General features: G+C 38.1%; 1 protein-coding gene across 3 annotated transcripts in view; it reads right to left on the reverse strand.

Annotated features, from left to right (window-relative positions):
- PLS3 (plastin 3) overlaps positions 1-19,990 on the reverse strand; it is a 90,573-nt gene that overhangs the window by 24,619 nt on the left and 45,964 nt on the right. For all 3 annotated transcript variants that reach the window (XM_060137119.1, XM_060137120.1, XM_060137121.1), the window contains exons 2-3: positions 17,549-17,629; positions 256-419 (exon numbers count right to left, since the gene is read on the reverse strand). In XM_060137119.1, coding sequence (XP_059993102.1) covers positions 256-419; positions 17,549-17,621 — 237 coding nt within the window. In that variant the 5' untranslated portion in view covers positions 17,622-17,629. The remainder of the gene's footprint in view (positions 1-255; positions 420-17,548; positions 17,630-19,990) is intronic.

The following is a 19,990-nucleotide window of genomic DNA, read 5'->3' on the forward strand; positions in this document are numbered from 1 at the left end:
ACTGTTCACCTTACACAGTGAGCAGAGCATTATATCTTTGATTCTGTAAGTGTTCTTTTCTTGATTCTTTTGTTAAGGTATTCTAATGGCTAAAAGAATGAACTAAATGTAGTGGGTGGGATGAGAGAAATTTTATTAGTTATAACAGTACTACTATGATATATTTAGGAACTTAATAGGACTTACTACTAAAAGACCCCACAAGACAAAGGAGCAATCATCACTTCTAATAATGGTAGGTTTTCACATACTTACATAAACAAATTCGTCAAAACTTATCTTCCCATCTTTATTCCTGTCACCATCCAGCATGAGTTTTTGAATAATTTCTCTCACTTTATATCCCGGTAATGGCATATTAGCTTCCTTGAAAAGCTCATGAAGTTCATAGTCACAGATGAATCCATTGCTGTTGAGATCTTTGTAAAAAGGGAGACCAAGCAAAAAACGGAAACAAATTAACCTATTAGAGTATTTTTCTTCATTTTAGGCTCAGTTCATAAGCTCGCCTAAATACAATGTTTTTCTTTCTTATTGTTTGGTACCAAAGGCTGTTTGAAAGGGAAATGCAAATTTTAACTGAAAGGGCATGGTTTACATCATGTTTTTAATGTTTTAAACAGTGTATAAGTAGCTTTACTTAAAAATAGCATCCCTAATTTTAAGAAAGCATAGCTGCTGAATAAAATTATTATTAAATCATAAAGCTGACAGGACTTTAAAAATTAAACAATTAATATATTATACACCAATAAAACACTGCCATGGTACAAAACAATTTCTACTGTAGCTATTTAGAAGATTTATGCCCCTTATTCTCCCCTTAGTCTAATAGAACAGTTTATGAATTAATGCTGATTATATTACATAGTACGTCTGAAATTACAATACCATCTTCAGTGCCAATTTTTCAAGAGTTAATGTAAATAAACGTTTAGCCAAAACAAATATAGAGTTCATAAAAATAAATGCAGTCATGAGTAATCCAAATGTATAAATAACTTTTAAATTTTTGTGCTTTCATAACTTAACACTGTATCTAAGTGCTAATGAGCTTTATTCTGAAACTGTTAAAAATGGGGGAAAAAAACTGATCAATGACAAAAAGTTAATTTATCGGAAAAGAGGGCTAATGTCCTGAGGGTTATAATCACTTGGGTGTATTTTTTTAGTAAAGACAGTTGGACTTTCAACAGCAATTTCAAATACTTATTGTTCAAAAATGCTTTTTATTCCTTAGGTCCTCCACTGATTTTCATATATAAATTTAATTATAATAAAGGGAAGCAATCTGAATAGAGAAATGACTCAAGATGAACACAACACCATTCAAGAAAATGTACTATGAAGTTAATCTATTTGATATATTACTGCTTAAAAACTGTACCAGATACTGTTCCTGGGATCGGGGATACTGCAATCAATGAAAGAAAGTCTTGCTGTACAAAAGCTCACATTCTAATGACAACTAATAAGCAAATAACATATAACATAAGGGATGATTATAAACATAATGTAATATGGCGTAAGTGCCATGAAGAAAAATAAAGAGGGGTTAGGGGTTAGACTAGGGGCTATTTTGCCCCCCAGGGAATATTCAGAAATGTCTGGAGACATTTTTGATTAGCACACACAGCTGGGGGTGAGGAAGATGCTCCCCGCATCCAGTACATAGATGCCAGGGATGCTGCTAAATATCCTACAATGCATATGACCCTCCTTCCACAGAACTGTGTGGCCCAATATGTCAACGTTGAAGTTGAGGAACCCAGCGTTATAGTGACAGGTGGGGATGTGGGTGGTGGTGGGGGTGCTATTTAGATAGAAGGTTCAAGGACAGCCACTTTGATGAGGTTATATTTGAACGAAGACTTATGTGAGGAAAGAAAGCACATCATATGGCTATGGGGGGGGAATTTTAGATAGAGGAAATAGCAAATGCCAAGTCTCTGATGTGGAAGAGTGTCTGGTGTGTTTTGGGGACAGCAAAGATCCAGTATGACTTCAGCAGAGTGAGCAAAGGAGAAAATGAGAGATGAGGTCAGGGAACTGATCATAAAAGCTCTTATTAAAATATTAAATCCCCTGTATGAAACCAATACATTGAAAGCTGATGATATTGTTATGTTTACTTTTAATGAAGTATATGATTTTAGAGTCAAATATTCTTAAACACAGATTACCATATTTTTAATCTATCAATTAAAATATCTATACTTTTAAAGCATCATCACCAAACTACCCAACACTTCTGAAAACCACTAATATTTCCTTTGAGGTAAAGCACTTGATTCCCCTAGGGCACATCTTCAAGTTTTTTTGCTTTGAACTTATAAAAGGCCATACATCAAACACTTGATTAGTAAAGTGTTTATATGCAGAAATCAATCCAGCAACAACATCTGCAGCTGCTAAAAAGAACAAAGTAATCCACGTGGCACTGTGGCAGGATTTTAGCAATTTTTGATGAGTGAAATTCGTGGGTTTCAATACACCTTCTCCTATGCATATACCAGTCTATTTCTCCCATTTTCTTTAAAAAGTTAAAAGAGAGCTCAGTACTAGAGAGTTAAGTGTGACAAAGTGAAAGAAACACAGCATAGATGAAGGGACACAACAAGAGAGAGTAATAGGACACCAGATCTAATTTCATCTTGGCTACTAATTTGCCCAAGTCATCTCTCCAGATCTTAGTTTTCTCATCTGTAAAAGGAGGACTTTAGATCAAATGATCTCTAACGTCCCCTTTTAGCTCAAAAAACTGGAGATAGGGCTTCCCTGGTGGCGCAGTGGTTGAGAGTTCGTGCCCTGGTCTGGGAAGATCCCACATGCTGCAGAGCGGCTGGGCCCGTGAGCCATGGCCGCTGAGCCTGCGTGTCCGGAGCCTGTGCTCCGCAATGGGAGAGGCCACAACAGTGAGAGGCCCACGTATGGCCAAAAAAAAAAAAAAAAAAAAACTCTTTCCAAGAGACCTTCAAGATGGCAGAAGAGTAAGCCATGGAGATCACCTTCCTCCCCACAAATATATCAGAAATACACCTACATGTGGAACAACGCCTACAGAACACCTACTGGACGCTGGAAGAAGCCCTCACACCTCCCAAAAGCAAGAAACTCCCCACGTACCTGGGTAGGGCAAAAGAAAAAAGAAAAAACAGAGACAAAAGAATAGGGATGGGACCTGTACCAGTGGGAGGGAGCTGTGAAGGAGGAAAGGTTTCCACACACTAGGAAGGCCCTTCGCGGGCGGAGACTGCAGGTGGCGGAGGGGGGAAGCTTCGGAGCCACGGAGGAGAGCACAGCAACAGGGGGGCGGAGGGCAAAGCGGAGAGATTCCCGCACAGAAGATCGGTGCCCACCAGCACTCACCAGCCCGAGAGGCTTGTCTGCTCACCCGCCGGGGCGGGCGGGGCTGTGAGCTGAGGTTCGGGTTTTGGAGGTCAGATCCCAGGGAGCAGACTAGGGTTGGCTGCGTGAACACAGCCTGAAGGGTGCTAGTGCGCCACAGCTAGCCGGGAGGGAGTCCAGGAAAAAGTCTGGAGCTGCCTAAGAGGCAAGAGACCACTGTTTTGGGGTGCGCGAGGAGAGGGGATTCATAGCGCCACCAAAATCAGCTGCAGAGATGGGTGCGAGCCACGGCTATCAGCTTGGACCCCAGAGGCAGGCATGAGATGCTAAGGCTGCTGCTGCCGCCACCAAGAAGCCTGTGTGCGAGTACAGGTCACTGTCCCAACATCCACTCCGGGGAGCCTGTGCAGCCTGCCACTGCCAGGGTCCCGGGATCCAGGGACAACTTCCCCGGGAGAACAAACCGCATGCTTCAGGCTGTTGCAATGTCACGCTGGCCTCTGCCCCCGCAGGCTCTCCCCGCATTCCGTACACCTCCCTTCCCTAGGCCTGAGTGAGCCAGAGCCCCCTAATCAGCTGCTACTTTAACCCCGTCCTGTCTGAATGGAGAACAGATGCCCTCAGGCGACCTACATGCAGAGGCAGGGCCAAATCCAAAGCTGAATCTCAGGAGCAACAAAGAAGAGAAAGGGAGATCTCTCCCAGCAGCCTCAGGAGCAGTGGATTAAATCTCCACAATCAACTTGAGGTACCCTGCATCTGTGGCATACCTGAATAGACAACGAATCATCCCAAAATTGAGGCGGTATACTTTGGGAACAATGAAATATATATATTTCTTTCTGATTTGGTTGCTCTCTTCCTTTACATATATATATATGTGTATATTTATATTTTCTCTTTTTGTGAGTGTGTATGTGTATGCTTCTTTGTGTGACTTTGTCTGTATAGCTTCGCTTTTACCATTTGTCCTAGGGTTCTGTATGTCCGTTTTGTTTTTTATTTAAGTATAGTTTTTAGCACTTGTTATCATTGGTGGATTTGTTTTTTGGTTTGGTTGCTCTCTTCTTTCTTTCGTTTTATTCCTTTTTTTATTCCTTTTAAATTTCTTAATAATTTTTTTTTATTTTAATAACTTTATTTTTCTCTTTCTTTCTTTCTTTTTTTCTGAGCCGTGTGGCTGACAGGGTCTTGGTACTCCAACCAGGTGTCAGGCCTGTGCCTCTGAGGTGGGAGAGCCGAGTTCAGGCCATGGGTCCACGAGAGACCTCCTGGCTCCACGTAATACGAATCAGCAAAACTTCTCCCAGGGATCTCCATCTCAATGCTAAGACCAAGCTCCACTCGACAACCAGTAAGCTACAGTGCTGGACACCCTATGCCAAACAACTAACAAGACAGGAACACAACCTCACCCATTAGCAGAGAGGCTGCCTAAAATCATAATAAGGTCACAGACACCCCAAAACACACCAGCAAACGCGGTCCTGCCCACCAGAAACACAAGGTCCAGCCTCATCCACCAGAACACAGGCACTAGTCCCCTCCACCAGGAAGCCTACACCACAACCCACTGAACCAACCTTAGCCACTGGGGACAGACACCAAAAACAATGGGAACTACAAACCTGCAGTCTGCGAAAAGGAGACCCCAAACAGTAAGTTAAGCAAAATGAGAAGACAGAGAAACACACAGCAGATGAAGAAGCAAGGAGCAAGGTAAAAACCCACCAGATCAAACTAATGAAGAGGAAATAGGCAGTCTACCTGAAAAATAATTCAGAGTAATGATAGTAAAGATGATCCAAAATCCTGGAAATAGAATAGACAAAATATAAGAAACATTTAACAAGGAACTAGAAGAACTAAAGAGGAAACAAGCAAAGATGAACAACACAATAAATGAAATTAAAAATACTCTAGAAGGGATTAATAGCAGAATAACTGAGGCAGAAGAATGGGTAAGTGACCTGGAAGATAAAATAGTGGAAATAACTACTGCAGAGCAGAATAAAGCAAAAAAAAATGAAAAGAACTGAGGACAGTCTCAGAGACCTCTGGGACAACATTAAACGCACCAACATTCGAATTATAGGGGTCCCAGAAGAAGAAGAGAAAAAGAAAGGGACTGAGAAAATATTTGAAGAGATTATATTGAAAATTTCCCTAATATGGGAAAGAAATAGTTAATCAAGTCCAGGAAGAGCAGAGAGTCCCATACAGGATAAATCCAAGGAAAAACACGCCAAGACACATATTAATTAAACTACAAAAAATTCAATACAAAGAAAAAATATTCAAAGTAGCAAGGGAAAAACAACGAATAACATACAAGGGGATCCCCATAAGGTTAACAGCTGATCTTTCAGCAGAAACTCTGCAAGCCAGAAAGGAGTGGCAGGACATATTTAAAGTGATGAACGGGAAAAACCTACAACCAAGATTACTCTACCCAGAAAGGATCTCATTCAGATTCGATGGAGAAATTAAAACCTTTACAGACAAGCAAAAACTAAGAGAATTCAGCACCACCAAACCAGCTTTACAACAAATGCTAAAGGAATTTCTCTAGGCAGGAAACACAAGAGAAGGAAAAGACCTACAGTAACAAACCCAAAACAATTAAGAAAATGGTAATAGGAACATATGTATTGATAATTACCTTAAATGTAAATGGATTAAATGCTCCAACCAAAAGACATAGACTGGCTGAATGGATACAAAAACAAGACCCATATATATGCTGTCTACAAGAGACCCACTTCAAACCTAGGGACACATACAGACTGAAAGTGAGGGAATGGAAAAAGATATTCCATGCAAATGGAAATCAAAAGGAAGCTGGAGTAGCGATTTTCATATCAGACAAAATAGACTTTAAAATAAAGACTATTACAAGAGACAAAGAAGGACATTACATAATGATCAAGGGATGCATCCAAGAAGAAGATATAACGATTGTAAATATTTATGCACCCAACATGGGAGTACCTCGATACATAAGGCAAATACTAACAGCCATAAAAGGGGAAATCGACAGTAACACAATCATAGTGGGGGACTTTTAACACCCCACTTTCACCCATGGACAGATCATCCAAAATGAAAATAAAGAAGGAAACACAAGCTTTAAATGGTACATTAAACAAGATGGACTTAACTGTTATTTATAGGACATTCCATCCAAAAACAACAGAATACACTTTCTTCTCAAGTGCTCAGGAAACATTCGCCAGGATAGATCATACCTTGGGTCACAAATCAAGTCTTGGTAAATTTAAGAAAACGAAATCGTATCAAGCATCATTTCCAACCACAATGCTATGAGGCTAGATATCAATTGCAGGAAAAAATCTGTAAAAAATACAAACACATGGAAGCTAAACAATACACCTCTTAATAACCAAGAGATCACTGAAGAAATCAAGGAGGAAATCAAGAAACACCTAGAAACAAAAGACAATGAAAACACGACAGCCCAAAACCTATGGGATGCAGCAAAAACAATTCTAAGAGGGAAGGTTATAGCAATACAATGCTACTTCGAAACAAAAAACATCTCAAATAAACAACCTAACCTTACAACTAAAGCAATTAGAGAAAGAAGAACAAAAAAATACGAAAGTTAGCAGAAGGAAAGAAATCATAAAGATCAGATCAGATAAATGAAAAAGAAATGAAGGAAACAATAGCAAAGATCAATAAACTAAAAGCCAGTTCTTTGAGAAGATAAACAAAACTGATAAACCATTAGCCAGACTCATCAAGAAAAAAAGGGAGAAGACTCAAATCAACAGAATTAGAAATGAAAAAGGAGAAGTAACAACTGACACTGCAGAAATACAAAGAATCATGAGAGATTACTAAAAGCAACTCTGCCAATAAAATGGACAACCTGGAAGAAATGGACAAATTCTTAGAAAAGCACAACCTTCTGAGACTGAATCAGAAAGAAATAGAAAATATGAACAGACCAATCACAAGCACTGAAATTGAGACTGTGATTAAAAATCTTCCAAAAGGGCTTCCCTGGTGGTGCAGTGATTGAGAGTCTGCCTGCAGATGCAGGGGACATGGGTTCATGCCCCAGTCCGGGAGGATCCCACATGCCGTGGAGTGGCTGGGCCCGTGAGCAATGGCTGCTGAGCCTGCACGTCCGGAGCCTGTGCTCAGCAGCGGGAGAGGCCACAACAGTGAGAGGCCTGCGTACCGCAAAAAAAAAAAAAAAAAATCTTCCAAACAAAAGCCCAGGACCAGACGGCTTCACAGGCGAATTCTATCAAACATTTAGAGAAGAGCTAACACCTATCCTTCTCAAACTCGGCCAAAATATAGCAGAGGGAGGAACACTCCCAAACTCATTCTACGAGGCCACCATCAGTCTGATACCAAAACCAGACAAAGATGTCACAAAGAAAGAAAACTACAGGCCAATATCACTGTTGAACACAGATGCAAAAATCCTCAACAAAATACTAGCAAACAGAATCCAACAGCACATTAAAAGGATCATACACCATGATCAAGTGGGGTTTATCCCAGGAATGCAAGGATTCTTCAATATACACAAATCAATCAATGTGATACGCCATCTTAATAAATTGAAGGATAAAAAGCTATGATCATCTCAATAGATGCAGAAAAAGCTTTTGACAAAATTCAACACCCATTTATGATAAAAACCCTCCAGAAAGTAGGCATAGAGGAACTTTCCTCAACATAATAAAGGGCATATATGACAAACCCACAGCCAACATCATTCTCAATGGTGAAAAACTGAAACCATTTCCACTGAGATCAGGAAGAAGACAAGGTTGCCCACTCTCACCACTATTATTCAACATAGTTTTGGAAGTTTTAGCCACAGCAATCAGAGAAGAAGAAGAAATAAAGGGAATCCAAATCAGAAAAGAAGAAGTAAAGCTGTCACTGTTTGCAGATAACATGATAGTATACATAGAGAATCCTAAAGATGCTACCAGAAAACTACTAGAGCAAATCAATGAATTTGGTAAAGTAGCAGGATACAAAATTAAGGCAGAGAAATCTCTTGCATTCCTATACCCTAACGATGAAAAATCTGAAAGAGAAATTAAGGAAACACTGCCATTTACCACTGCAACAAAAAGAATAAAATACCTAGGAATAAACCTACCTAAGGAGACAAAAGACCTGTATGCAGAAAACTATAAGACACTGATGAAAGAAATTAAAGATGATACAAACAGATGGAGAGATACACCATGTTCTTGGATTGGAAGAATCAACATTGTGAAAATGACTATACTACCCAAAGCATCTACAGATTCTATGCAATCCCTATCAAACTACCAATGGCATTTTTCACAGAACTAGAAGAAAAAAATCACACAATTTGTATGGAAACACAAAAGAGCCCAAATAGACAAAGCAATCTTGAGAAAGAAAAACGGAGCTGGAGGAATCAGGCTTCCGGACTTCAGACTATACTACAAAGCTACAGTAATCAAGACAGTATGGTACTGGCACAAAAACAGAAATGTAGATCAATGGAACAGGGTAGAAAGCCCAGAGATAAACCCATGCACAGATGGTCATCTTATCTTTGATAAAGGAGGCAAGAATATACAATGGAGAGAAGACAGCCTCTTCAATAAGTGGTGCTGGGAAAACTGGACAGCTACTTGTAAAAGAATGAAATTAGAACACTCCCTAACACCACACACAAAAATAAACTCAAAATGGATTAAAGACCTAAATGTAAGGCCAGACACTATCAAACTCTCAGAGGAAAATATAGGCAGAACACTCTATGACGTAAATCACAGCAAGATCCTTTTTGACCCACCTCCTCGAGAAATGGAAATAAAAACAAAAATAAACCAACGAGACCTAATGAAACTTCAAAGCTTTTGCACAGCAAAGGAAACCATAAACAAGACCAAAAGACAACCCTCAGAATGGGAGAAAATATTTGTAAATGAAGCAACTGACAAAGGATTAATCTCCAAAATTTACAAGCAGCTCATGCAGCTCAGTAACAAAAAAACAAACAACCCAATCCAAAAATGGGCAGAAGACCTAAATAGACATTTCTCCAAAGAAGATATACAGATTGCCAACAAACACATGAAAAAATGGTCAACATCATTAATCATTAGAGAAATGCAAATCAAAACTACAATGCGATATCATCTCACAGCAGTCAGAACGGCCATCATCAAAAAATTTAGAAACAATAAATGCTGGAGAGGGTGTGGAGAAAAGGGAACACTCTTGCACTGCTGGTGGGAATGTGAATTGGTACAGCCACTATGGAGAACAGTATGGAGGTTCCTTAAAAAACTACAAATAGAGCTACCATATGACCCAGCAATCCCACTACTGGGCATATACCCTGAGAAAACCATAATTCAAAAAGAGTCATGTACCAAAATGTTCATTGCAGCTCTATTTACAATAGCCAGGAGATGGAAACAACCTAAGTGTCCATCGACAGGTGAATGGATAAAGAAGATGTGGCATATATATACAATGGAATATTACTCAGCCATAAAAAGAAACGAAATTGAGTTATTTGCAGTGAGGTGGATGGACGTAGAGACTGTCATACTGAGTGAAGTACGTCAGAAAGAGAAAAACAAGTACTATATGCTAACACATATAATATGGAATCTAAAAAAAAAAAAAAGGTTCTGAAGAACCTAGGGGCAGGACAGGAATAAAGACGCAGACATAGAGAATGGACTTGAGGACACGGGGAGGGCGAATGGTAATCCGGGATGAAGTTAGAGAGTGGCACGGACTTATATATAGTACCAAATGTAAAACAGATAGCTAGTGGGAAGCAGCCGCATAGCACAGGGAGATCAGCTCGGTGCTTTGCGACCATCTAGAGGGGTGGCATCGGGAGGGGGGAGGGAAATGCAAGAAGTAGGAGATATGGGGATATATGTATATGTATAGCTGATTCACTTTGTTATAAAGCAGAAACAACGCACCATTTGTAAAGCAATTATACTCCAATAAAGATGTTAAAAAAATGAGTTACCAAGAAGAAAATTAAATATAAAAAAAACTGTTTCCACGCCAGCAATTTCTGATAGAACGATATTTTTAAATGTATTCTACTTTTCTCTGACTTCTGAAATGACATATCTGAGCAAAATTTAAGCATGTTATTTAATCCAGTTTAGAGCTAGAGTGTTGTTCTTTTTGTGTTCTTAGGGATACAACAGAAGTGGAAGGTAGAGATGTTTAAAAATAAATACTGGAGAACTATAATGAATTCAGGGCTACATGAAACTGACAAAGGCCCTGAGAGTCTAGTCTATCTGGCAGTTTCTTCGCTTTAGGTAAAAGAAAGGTGCAGGCAATGGGGAAACTACTACTTGTGCGCACCCTCTCTGAAATAACCTCTCTTGAGCATTAATTAGAAGCTCACTGATGTGATTAAAAGATGCCAGGAAGTAGCCACCCTAAAATATAACTAACATAAAATAGCCACATGTGGAAATACCATTTTGAAGTAAGTGTAGTAGTAACAGATGCTTTTAGTAATGGACAGGAACGTTTTAAAGGGCGGTTGGAGGAATAAGAATTTGTCATTACCTGACAATCTTATAAGACTGTAAATCTCTTGATGAAGATTCTTCTAAACCTTTTTATCTCCCACCCCAATATGTAGCACAGTACCTTGCATAGAATAAGCAGAGGGAAAAGTAATTTTTGTAGAATCATTGATCCTCAAGTATTTTTTAGTTAATTTTTATTGGAGTACAGTTGCTTTACAATGTTGTTAGTTTCTGCTGTACAGCAAAGTGAATCAGTTATACATATACATATATCCACCCTTTTATAGATTCTGTTCCCATGTAGGTCCCAGTACTCATTACAGAGTATTGAGAAGAGTTCCCTGTGCCATACAGTAGGTTCTTATTAGGATCCTCAAGTATTAAACCAGGAAAAGAATGCTCTAATCTAATGAGCATTTAAAAAACAGAACTAAGCAAACAACAATGACCAAAAAATGCAGAAATAGCACTGAAAAACTGAATGGCAATTCATCAGGAAACCCTGAGGACAGAAATATCCCTTAAATAACATTCAATCTCATTCCCTTTGTTCTAATTCTGTCCCCACCCAGCAGCCTTCAGATCTGTAATTTGGTTTTCTAACTGAACACACCCACCAAGGAGTCTCCAAGTAGACTACCAGTGATGGCTGTCAGGTCAGGACGTCTCTCTCATTCTAAATGTAGAAACCTGCTTTGACTTTATTAAGAAATACCTGTGCATTTGTATAGCAGGAGTCAACCTCCAGAGCAAACTGAGTACCTACTCTGTGGCAGGCACAGCGCTAGACACCAAAGATACAGAATTAATCAGACAGAATCTGTGGCTCTTTCTTGAAGCTGTGGCTTCAAAATACTTATAAAAATTTGGAGTCACTTTGAATCTCTTTCCTGTATCCTTCCTGATATGGGAAAAGAATCACTGACCATGTGTCATCTACTTTTACATATTTGTAAAGTTTTATCTACTCTGTTTCTCCATATTTTAACAGCAGATCTGGCTTGTACTACCTCCCGAGATCAAAGGCATCTTAGTGTTAGTACTAGTAAATTACTGCAAGGTTTTCTTAGAGTCCCCAAATCATACCTTTTGAAGAAAACAATTTTAATTTCAATAAGGCAGAGGGAGCCTAAAAAGGCAGCTTGCAATTAATTTTGGAAAATCTCCCAGCTGCTAAAGTACTTGAAAGACAAAACAGGGTGCAATTATTTTAAAAGAGTTTTATGCTAATTTTATTTCCAATCCCCAGCCAAAACACACATACACACACACACACACACCCTTAAACAATATCAGAGATCTAATGTGCTGCGCTTTGGAAGGCTAGAATATGGGACAGCACAAAGGCATTTTAGAGAGCTTCTCCCTCTTCAGTGACGTTATTAACCAGGAGCTCGAGACTATGTTTGATGGTGAACTTTTCGTATTCTGAGTTTTGACATAAACATGAGAATTTAATAACAAATGGACCCCAAAACACAGCTCTAGACTGAAAGCAGTTTTAACAACTGGAAATCACAACCTCCTGGCAGGATGGCAGTCCTTTATTTACTCATTAAAGCTGCCAATATTCTGAAGGCCCTTTCTGGCTCATTTGCCCCTTCCTCATTAACTACAGATTGGTGTGGGGTGGAACAGCTTCTGCATTTCGAAGACTCTTCCGTTCCAGCATCATATTTTCGACCACTCGATAAAGTAGATATTATCATACAGCCTGTGTTATCTGCAGTGTTCTCAATGTTTCTGCAAACACAGGTCTCAACTGTTCAGTTCAGAAAATATGGCCAGTGTGGGCAGACACTGACGGGCTGCAGGAAAAAAGAAGAAACTCCACCTACTCAATGAACAAAGTTCCCGCATGGAGTCCAGAGCTGAACTTCAAGAAATGGATCAAGTGTTCTATTTTTAAAGAAAGATCGCTAGACTTGAAAAAAAAAATCACTAAGACACTCCCAGTGCTGTACCAGAGAGGCCAGTGTCTCAGTATCTTTCAAACTGGCTGCTGAATTCATCAGAGAGGAACCAAATGTTTTTAACAATAGATCCTCTCTGTCTGTCTGTCTGTCTCTATGATGACACGTGTAGATTCACATCTGCATTGTTTTGAAAGAAACCTCATTATGCTCTCTTACCAAGTATTATTTTAGATGCCAGTTAACTCTCCCAAAACCCTCCCCCCAAGTAACCTTAAAGTAAATAAACTTATTATACAGCCATGTTCCTGCAGAAGTTTGAATCACACCAAGAATGCATATCCTTAAAAGGAAATGTTTTCCCTCCCCTTGCATCCTGTTATTTAAGCTATTTTAAGTACTTGTCTGGCGAAAGCTGAGCCAGAATTCAAGTAGTTTTGATTTTACCTCTGTTTTACACTGCCCATGTCCAGGTGGTATGTGGTACAATCTATCACTTCAAATGCATCTTTTGGGGTGCTACTTTGTCTTATAAATCTGACAGTGAGAGAACGGGATTTCCCTTGACCCCTGGGTTTTGTGTGTATCTGTGTGTTGCTTTATTCATCCTTGAATCTGTTAAATCTAGTGTCTTTCTTTATAAACAGGTCACGTATGTGTGTCCTCATCTGCAATACATATGCAACCTCTTTACAAACCCACTACGGACAGTACTCATTAGGACTTAAAGAAGAAAACCAATCAAGTGCAGATGCACATCCTTTCAGAAAAGCTGTGTTTAAAAGTTCCATTTAGTTTAACCAATATATTCCACAAATTTTTTGCACTAAAAAAATGACAAAAGGAATCTATATATCTAACAATAATGGATTTAAACACACACACACACGATCCTGATTGCCTATGAAAGCACACAAAATATTAATTTAAAAGACTCAGCCAAAAGACTTGTGCAGAAGAATTTAGATTATATTCCACCCTCAGATCTAAGCAATAAAGTCGAGCTTTCATTAGGCATTAAAACTTTAGAAAAGGCAGCTGCTAAACATCTCCAGATGCTTAAACACGGGTTTTGCCTTTCACAGCTTATACCTTTTGAGGTAGCTCATTCCAGCGAATACATATAAGAGGCAGTTTAATGAGTCCCAGCTAAGGATAGAATAGAGGTCGCTACCAAAGAGTTCATCCTAATAGTGGATCCCCAAAGGTGGAGGTCAATTACAGCTGAAGGCTGGACAAGGTTAGAGGGCTGAGACCAGGCAATCAAAAATGCTGTCTATCAACTGTTTTCCAACTCAAAATTTCTAGCAGTTTGGCTATCATTTTCCACCTGCTGCCACTTTCCCACTTAAAAAATACACACACACACGAGCGCATTCTCGCACACCCCCTATCTGTGTTCCTATCTTCCACACAGTCAAAACATGGTTTTCAGACTATCCTGAGACCTTCATTTCTAATATTCCATCAATAATTAACCAGATGGCACAGTGAAAGAGCACTGGTTTATTTATTTATTTTGGTTGGGCTGTAGTTTTAATTTTTTAAGCCATAATTAAACAAATATGCACTGGTGTCATCTTATTGAATACTAAAAGTAAATTAAAAGAAACCACCATGCTTTTTGCGGCATCATCCTGATGTGGTTTTTATATACTAGAGAATATCAAGTAATTTGAAATAACTCAACTTCCTGAGATGAGAAAATCTGGTACAGCTACAATCACCATAACCAAAAATTGTTGTCTTAGTTTGGCGGGCAGCCTCAAAGGAATAAACCCACATTCTTCCTAGTCATTTATGAAACCCCATTATTTTATTTCAGAAGTGTTGAATTCCTGTTTGGAAAAAAAACCTGAGCGGCTATTGCTTAGGAGAGAAAAAAGCGTTTGCAGGATTAAAGCCAATCTGAGAAGATCTACAATACATGAATTTATCTTTATGACAAGGCATCATTCAAATGACCTTTAGCTTCTATAACAAGATTAAAGTCCCAGAGTGTAAAAGACATTTTCTCCTTGGTAAAATATTTACTTCCTATGTGTTCTGAAAAGTTTTATTTATTCTTCTTTAGAATGAACTTATACAGCATTGCAGCATTTTAAATTAAAACAGAAACATTATGAAGTAGGAAAAAATGAGAGCCAAGGATTCTGCTATCCCAGTGGAAAATACTAGAAACAAATGTTGAGAAAACGAAAATAATTAAATGAAAAGATACTGCTTGGAACTTAACACTAAGCAGGTGCAGAAAGTGAGTGAAAGGAGAATGTAAATCTTAATACTCGATTTTTATTGCTAGTAAAGAGAGTTTCAAAGCACTATTAATTGATTGAACAAAACCCATGATTAGTGGTAATTACAGAGATTTTCTCCACACACTATTATTTTGCTGAATTTCTAAAGAGATAATCAAGGCTATTATTTTTAATAGACGGGAAAAATCATATAATGATTTCCATATTGTGTCACAATTGAACTGAGACAAAGTAGTCTTCCCTCCCCTCCCCTCCCCATAAGAAAGAATTGTCAGGAAAATAGGTTATAGAGCTTGTTTTTAAAATCAAGTTTCCCTGAATGAAAAAAAAAAGGATTTCCATAACACCTTTGACAGTTGCCTAAGGGCTCTACAAATAAGAATAACTAAAAACTACAAATATTTTAAGGGAAAATCAAAAGATTCAGCTGGGTCTTTAAACACTTTTCTAAAGGACAGACTATACACAAGCATATTAAAAATATGCTGAAAAATATAAATTTTATGTGTTACATTGTAACGGACAAAGCCTTCAGAATAAATTCCGCCATGATGAAAATCTTCATAACAAAGACCGCTTGTGATAATGACAAAGTCCCAGTACATGAAAAGACTACCTATAATTCCTTGGAATTCAATCAATTAACTATTTATGTATTGAAAACCTAACATGTGCCAACAGTGAGCTAGATACTGAGGGGGAATAGAAAATAATAATATGTGGAACAGGCAGAAATTTTGGACTCCAGAATTCCTATTTACATACAGCATATAGAGTAATAAGAGTCTACATATCATAGAAGTACATGCCTGGTAGGGCTTCAATAAGACACACGGCTCAATCTCCCGCCTTTGGGAAGGTGTTTGCCTACCCTAAACCCTCCAAGATGTATGATTTAAAGTAAGGCAGTAGTTCCACAATGACCCTTTCTTGCAGTCCAAGCTCTAATTGATCTCTCAGACCAATTTAGCCCTGTTTCCTCCTTGGAGATAACTGGTCAACCCTCTTTATATCATTAAGCTTTAAAAGAGCAATTAAGCTCTTTTACTGATAAAAGTATCCCAGTGCCATCAGGTAAACCATATTCAAATTAGCTTTAATTTTTAAAAAATATTGCACACAAATATTTCCAAGATGCTGCACATGAGAACAAGGCTTGTATTCAACAATAAACATTGATTTGAGGAGGTGAGGCCTTGAAGATTAAGCAATAGCAATAAGGTCCCCACCCCCAAATCCTATTCGTAAAAAAAACAAATCAGGCTGTCCCAAACACTGAAAGATGAATATAAATAAAACAGAAGGTTTGAAGGAAACAATTATGATAAGAACAATTTCTACAGAATAATGCGATTTTAAAAGTCTTGCAGCCAAGAATTCACCTGCTGTTTTTCATAATCAATCTATATTAAACTGAGTAGTACACTTCTTCCAGTAAGTGGTATCTATGGCAAGTTAATTGACTGCCTCTTTTTCATACACACACACACACAAAAGTGTTAGATCCAGGACTTATTTTTTCCTAGTTAGAATTCTGATGGGATTATGAATAGTCACGCTGGCTGGGGGAGTCATTATTTTTCCCAAGGCATGTTGTTATTACTAAATGACTTCATAGAAAATGTTGCTCATAAATGTATGGGAATAGGGATGTGTATTTCCTCACTTTTCACTGATGGGGTTCCCAACACAGGTCAAAGAGTAGATTCTGATTTAAATAACAAATCATTTTGATTTAACTTCATACCCTTTAATCAAGGAGATACCAAATAGTATTAGTCTTCCTCGCAAAGCACATGTTGACTCATGTGAGCACACACATCAATAATCAGGTCTTACCCTGTTTTCTCATTATCTCCACTGACTTGACCTGAGCACTGAAATTTGGAATGTAAATACTATAAATTGCTTCCAATTCAGCTGCTGAATTCGAAGACATGTTATATGATGTTTAAGGATAAACCAAGTGGCAGGCTAATCCTTCCCATCTTATACTGATGCTAATTCAATTTAAGAAGGTCGAACAGTGTGCATTCTCCAAAGGCACATAAGATCCATGAAAAAGGCAGGAAAGCCACGCTGATTAGGGAAAGGTAAAACATCATCTAATGGTTCTTAACATCTTCAGGGGTCACCTGGCCCTTTAAGAATATGGTGAAAGCTCCAAATCCTCTCCTCAGAAAAATATGATAAAATACGATAACAACACAAAATTTGTCTAAAAATTTCAGGAGCCACAGCAGCCCCCAGTTAAAGACTGGGATCCTGGACTAAAAACCTTTGACCATATTAGACACTAGATATAATTAGCAATAACACAGTTTAAAGTGTAGCTTCTAAAACTTTATTCCATTGGTTCTAACCATCTTGCCCTAAGTTTCATGATTAACCATTCATATAATTTTTCAGAGAAATAACTTTGATTAGTACCAAATAAAGTTTGCTTTACTATAGTTACTCTACAAAAAACACTTACCGACTTTTGCAAAGGCCTCTTTGAGTTCATCAAGCTCATCTTTGGAAATCTGAGTGGTAGCCATCTCATCCATTTAAAGATCTAAAGAGAAACCAGAAGGGTTTAAGACTTTAAACAGAAACAGAGTCATAGATACAGAGAACAAACAGGTAGTTGCCAGAGGGGAGGGTGGAGGGGGAGGAAAGAAATGTGAGGGAGCTTAAGAGGTACAAACTTCCAATTATAAATTGGAAAATAAATAAGTCACAGGTATGAAATGTACAGTGTGGGGAACACAGTTAATAACTATGTAATATCTTTGTGTGGTGACACATAACAACTAGACTTATCATGGTGATCAGTTTGAAATGTACAGAAATATCGAATCACTATGTTGAGTAACAGGAACTAACAGTGTTGTGGGTCAATTATACTTCAAAAACAAACTCACAGAAAAAGAGATCAGATTTGCAGTTACCAGAGGCAGAGGTAAGGGGAGGGGGAATTGGATGAAGGTGATCAAAAGGTACAAACTTCCAGCGATAAGATAAATAAGCACTAGGGATGTAATGTACAACACGATAAATATAATTAAAACTGCTGTGTGTTATATATGAAAGTTGTTAAGAGAGGAAATCCTGAGTTCTCATCACAAGGAAAACAATTTTTTTCTATTTCTTTTATTTTGTATCTATATGAGATAATGCATGCTTACTAAATTTATTATGATAATTATTTCATGATGTATAGAAATCAAATCACTTTGCTGTTCACCTTAAACTTATACAGTGCTGTATGTCAATTATATCTCAATGAAACCAGAAGAAAAAAATTTTTTAAGACTTAAAAAAATTTTGTGATGATTATAAGCGCTCCTGCAAACTCTCATTTTAGGGATAATTTAGACTTTCTAGAAATGCAAACTACTAAAACCATCTGAATAGGTCCTCATATTTCTAGCTACAGCCATAATAAAGAAAACAAACAAATGAGAAGTTATCATTTACCAAAAGTTATTCAGAAAAAAATACTTGTGAATCTTCCTTTCAAGGACAAAATCTTACGTTACGTTCAAAGAATGTAAGGAAGGGGAAGGTACCAAGTAATGACAGAAATTCTTGGTTACATGTGCCAAAACTAAGTCAAAATTATGTGACCAAAGATTCGTGTAAAATATAACTTTTTTGGGACTTCCCTGGCGGTCCAGTAGTTAGGACTCCAAGCTTCCACTTCAGGGGGCACGGGTTCGATCCCTGACTGGGGAACTAATATCCCGAATGCCATGTGGCATGGCCAATAAATAAATAAATGAATGAATAAGTGTTAAAAAAAATAACGTTTTCATTTAGCATTTACATATCTATCTATCTTACTGGCTATTTCCATTTTTCCCATCTTTATTGAGATATGTGACATATGATACTGTGTGAGTTTAAGGTGTATATCACAATGATTTGATACACATATATATTGCAAAATGATTACCACAATAAAAGTTAACACATCTATCACCTCACATAGTTATCACCATTTTTTCCATTTATATATCACCATTTCCATATATCACCATTTTTTTTCCATTAAGCCATTTAAAAATCTTTCACTGTGAAAAAACTGATTTTCAGGTAGTATAAAAACAGCTATCAATCATTCCCATTAAAGGAGGAGTCAACTGGGCTTCCCTGGTGGCGCAGTGGTTGAGCGTCTGCCTGCCGATGCAGGGGACACGAGTTCGTGCCCCGGTCTGGGAGGATCCCGCATGCCGCGGAGCGGCTGGGCCCGTGGGCTATGGCCGCTGAGCCTGCGCGTCCGGAGCCTGTGCTCCGCAACGGGAGAGGCCACAACAGTGAGAGGACTGCGTACCGCAAAAAAAAAAAAAAAAAGGAGAAGTCAACTAAAACAAATTATTTTTGGCTTTGATACAGAAACACACACAAGAGCAGGCTAATTAACACATCTTTGTGTACACAACTTATTAATATACTCTTTCTGATTTGGCCCTATTTTACCTATTTAACCAATAGTCAGGGCTTAGCAAACTATGGCCTGTGGGCCAAATCTGGCCCACTGCTTATTTCTGTATGGTCCCCAAGCTAAGTATGGTTTTTACAGATAAACATTTGCTGTCAAATGTTTGAACCTCAGTTAAGTGAAATGTTACCCCAGGGGGCGAAAAAAATTCCATTCTTCTCATCAGTTGAGTTGTATTACCAAAAAAGGTACTCAAATATTTATTATATTTTGACTTTTGTCAGTAAAAATCTGTGGAAATAATATTTAAACCCTTGATATTAATAATATAATATTCTTATTTTGCCTCTTGGCGTACAATATACATGATGTGGACCTTTACAGAAAAACTTGACTGAGCCCTGCAACAGAGAAAGGAGGTCTGTACCACAATGGAAAATTCCCACATACCAACTTATTAACAATTTTTAGACAGAAGGAAATGAAAATGAT

This window comes from Lagenorhynchus albirostris, chromosome X (assembly GCF_949774975.1).
Source record: "Lagenorhynchus albirostris chromosome X, mLagAlb1.1, whole genome shotgun sequence".
Taxonomy (NCBI): Eukaryota; Metazoa; Chordata; class Mammalia; order Artiodactyla; family Delphinidae; genus Lagenorhynchus; species Lagenorhynchus albirostris.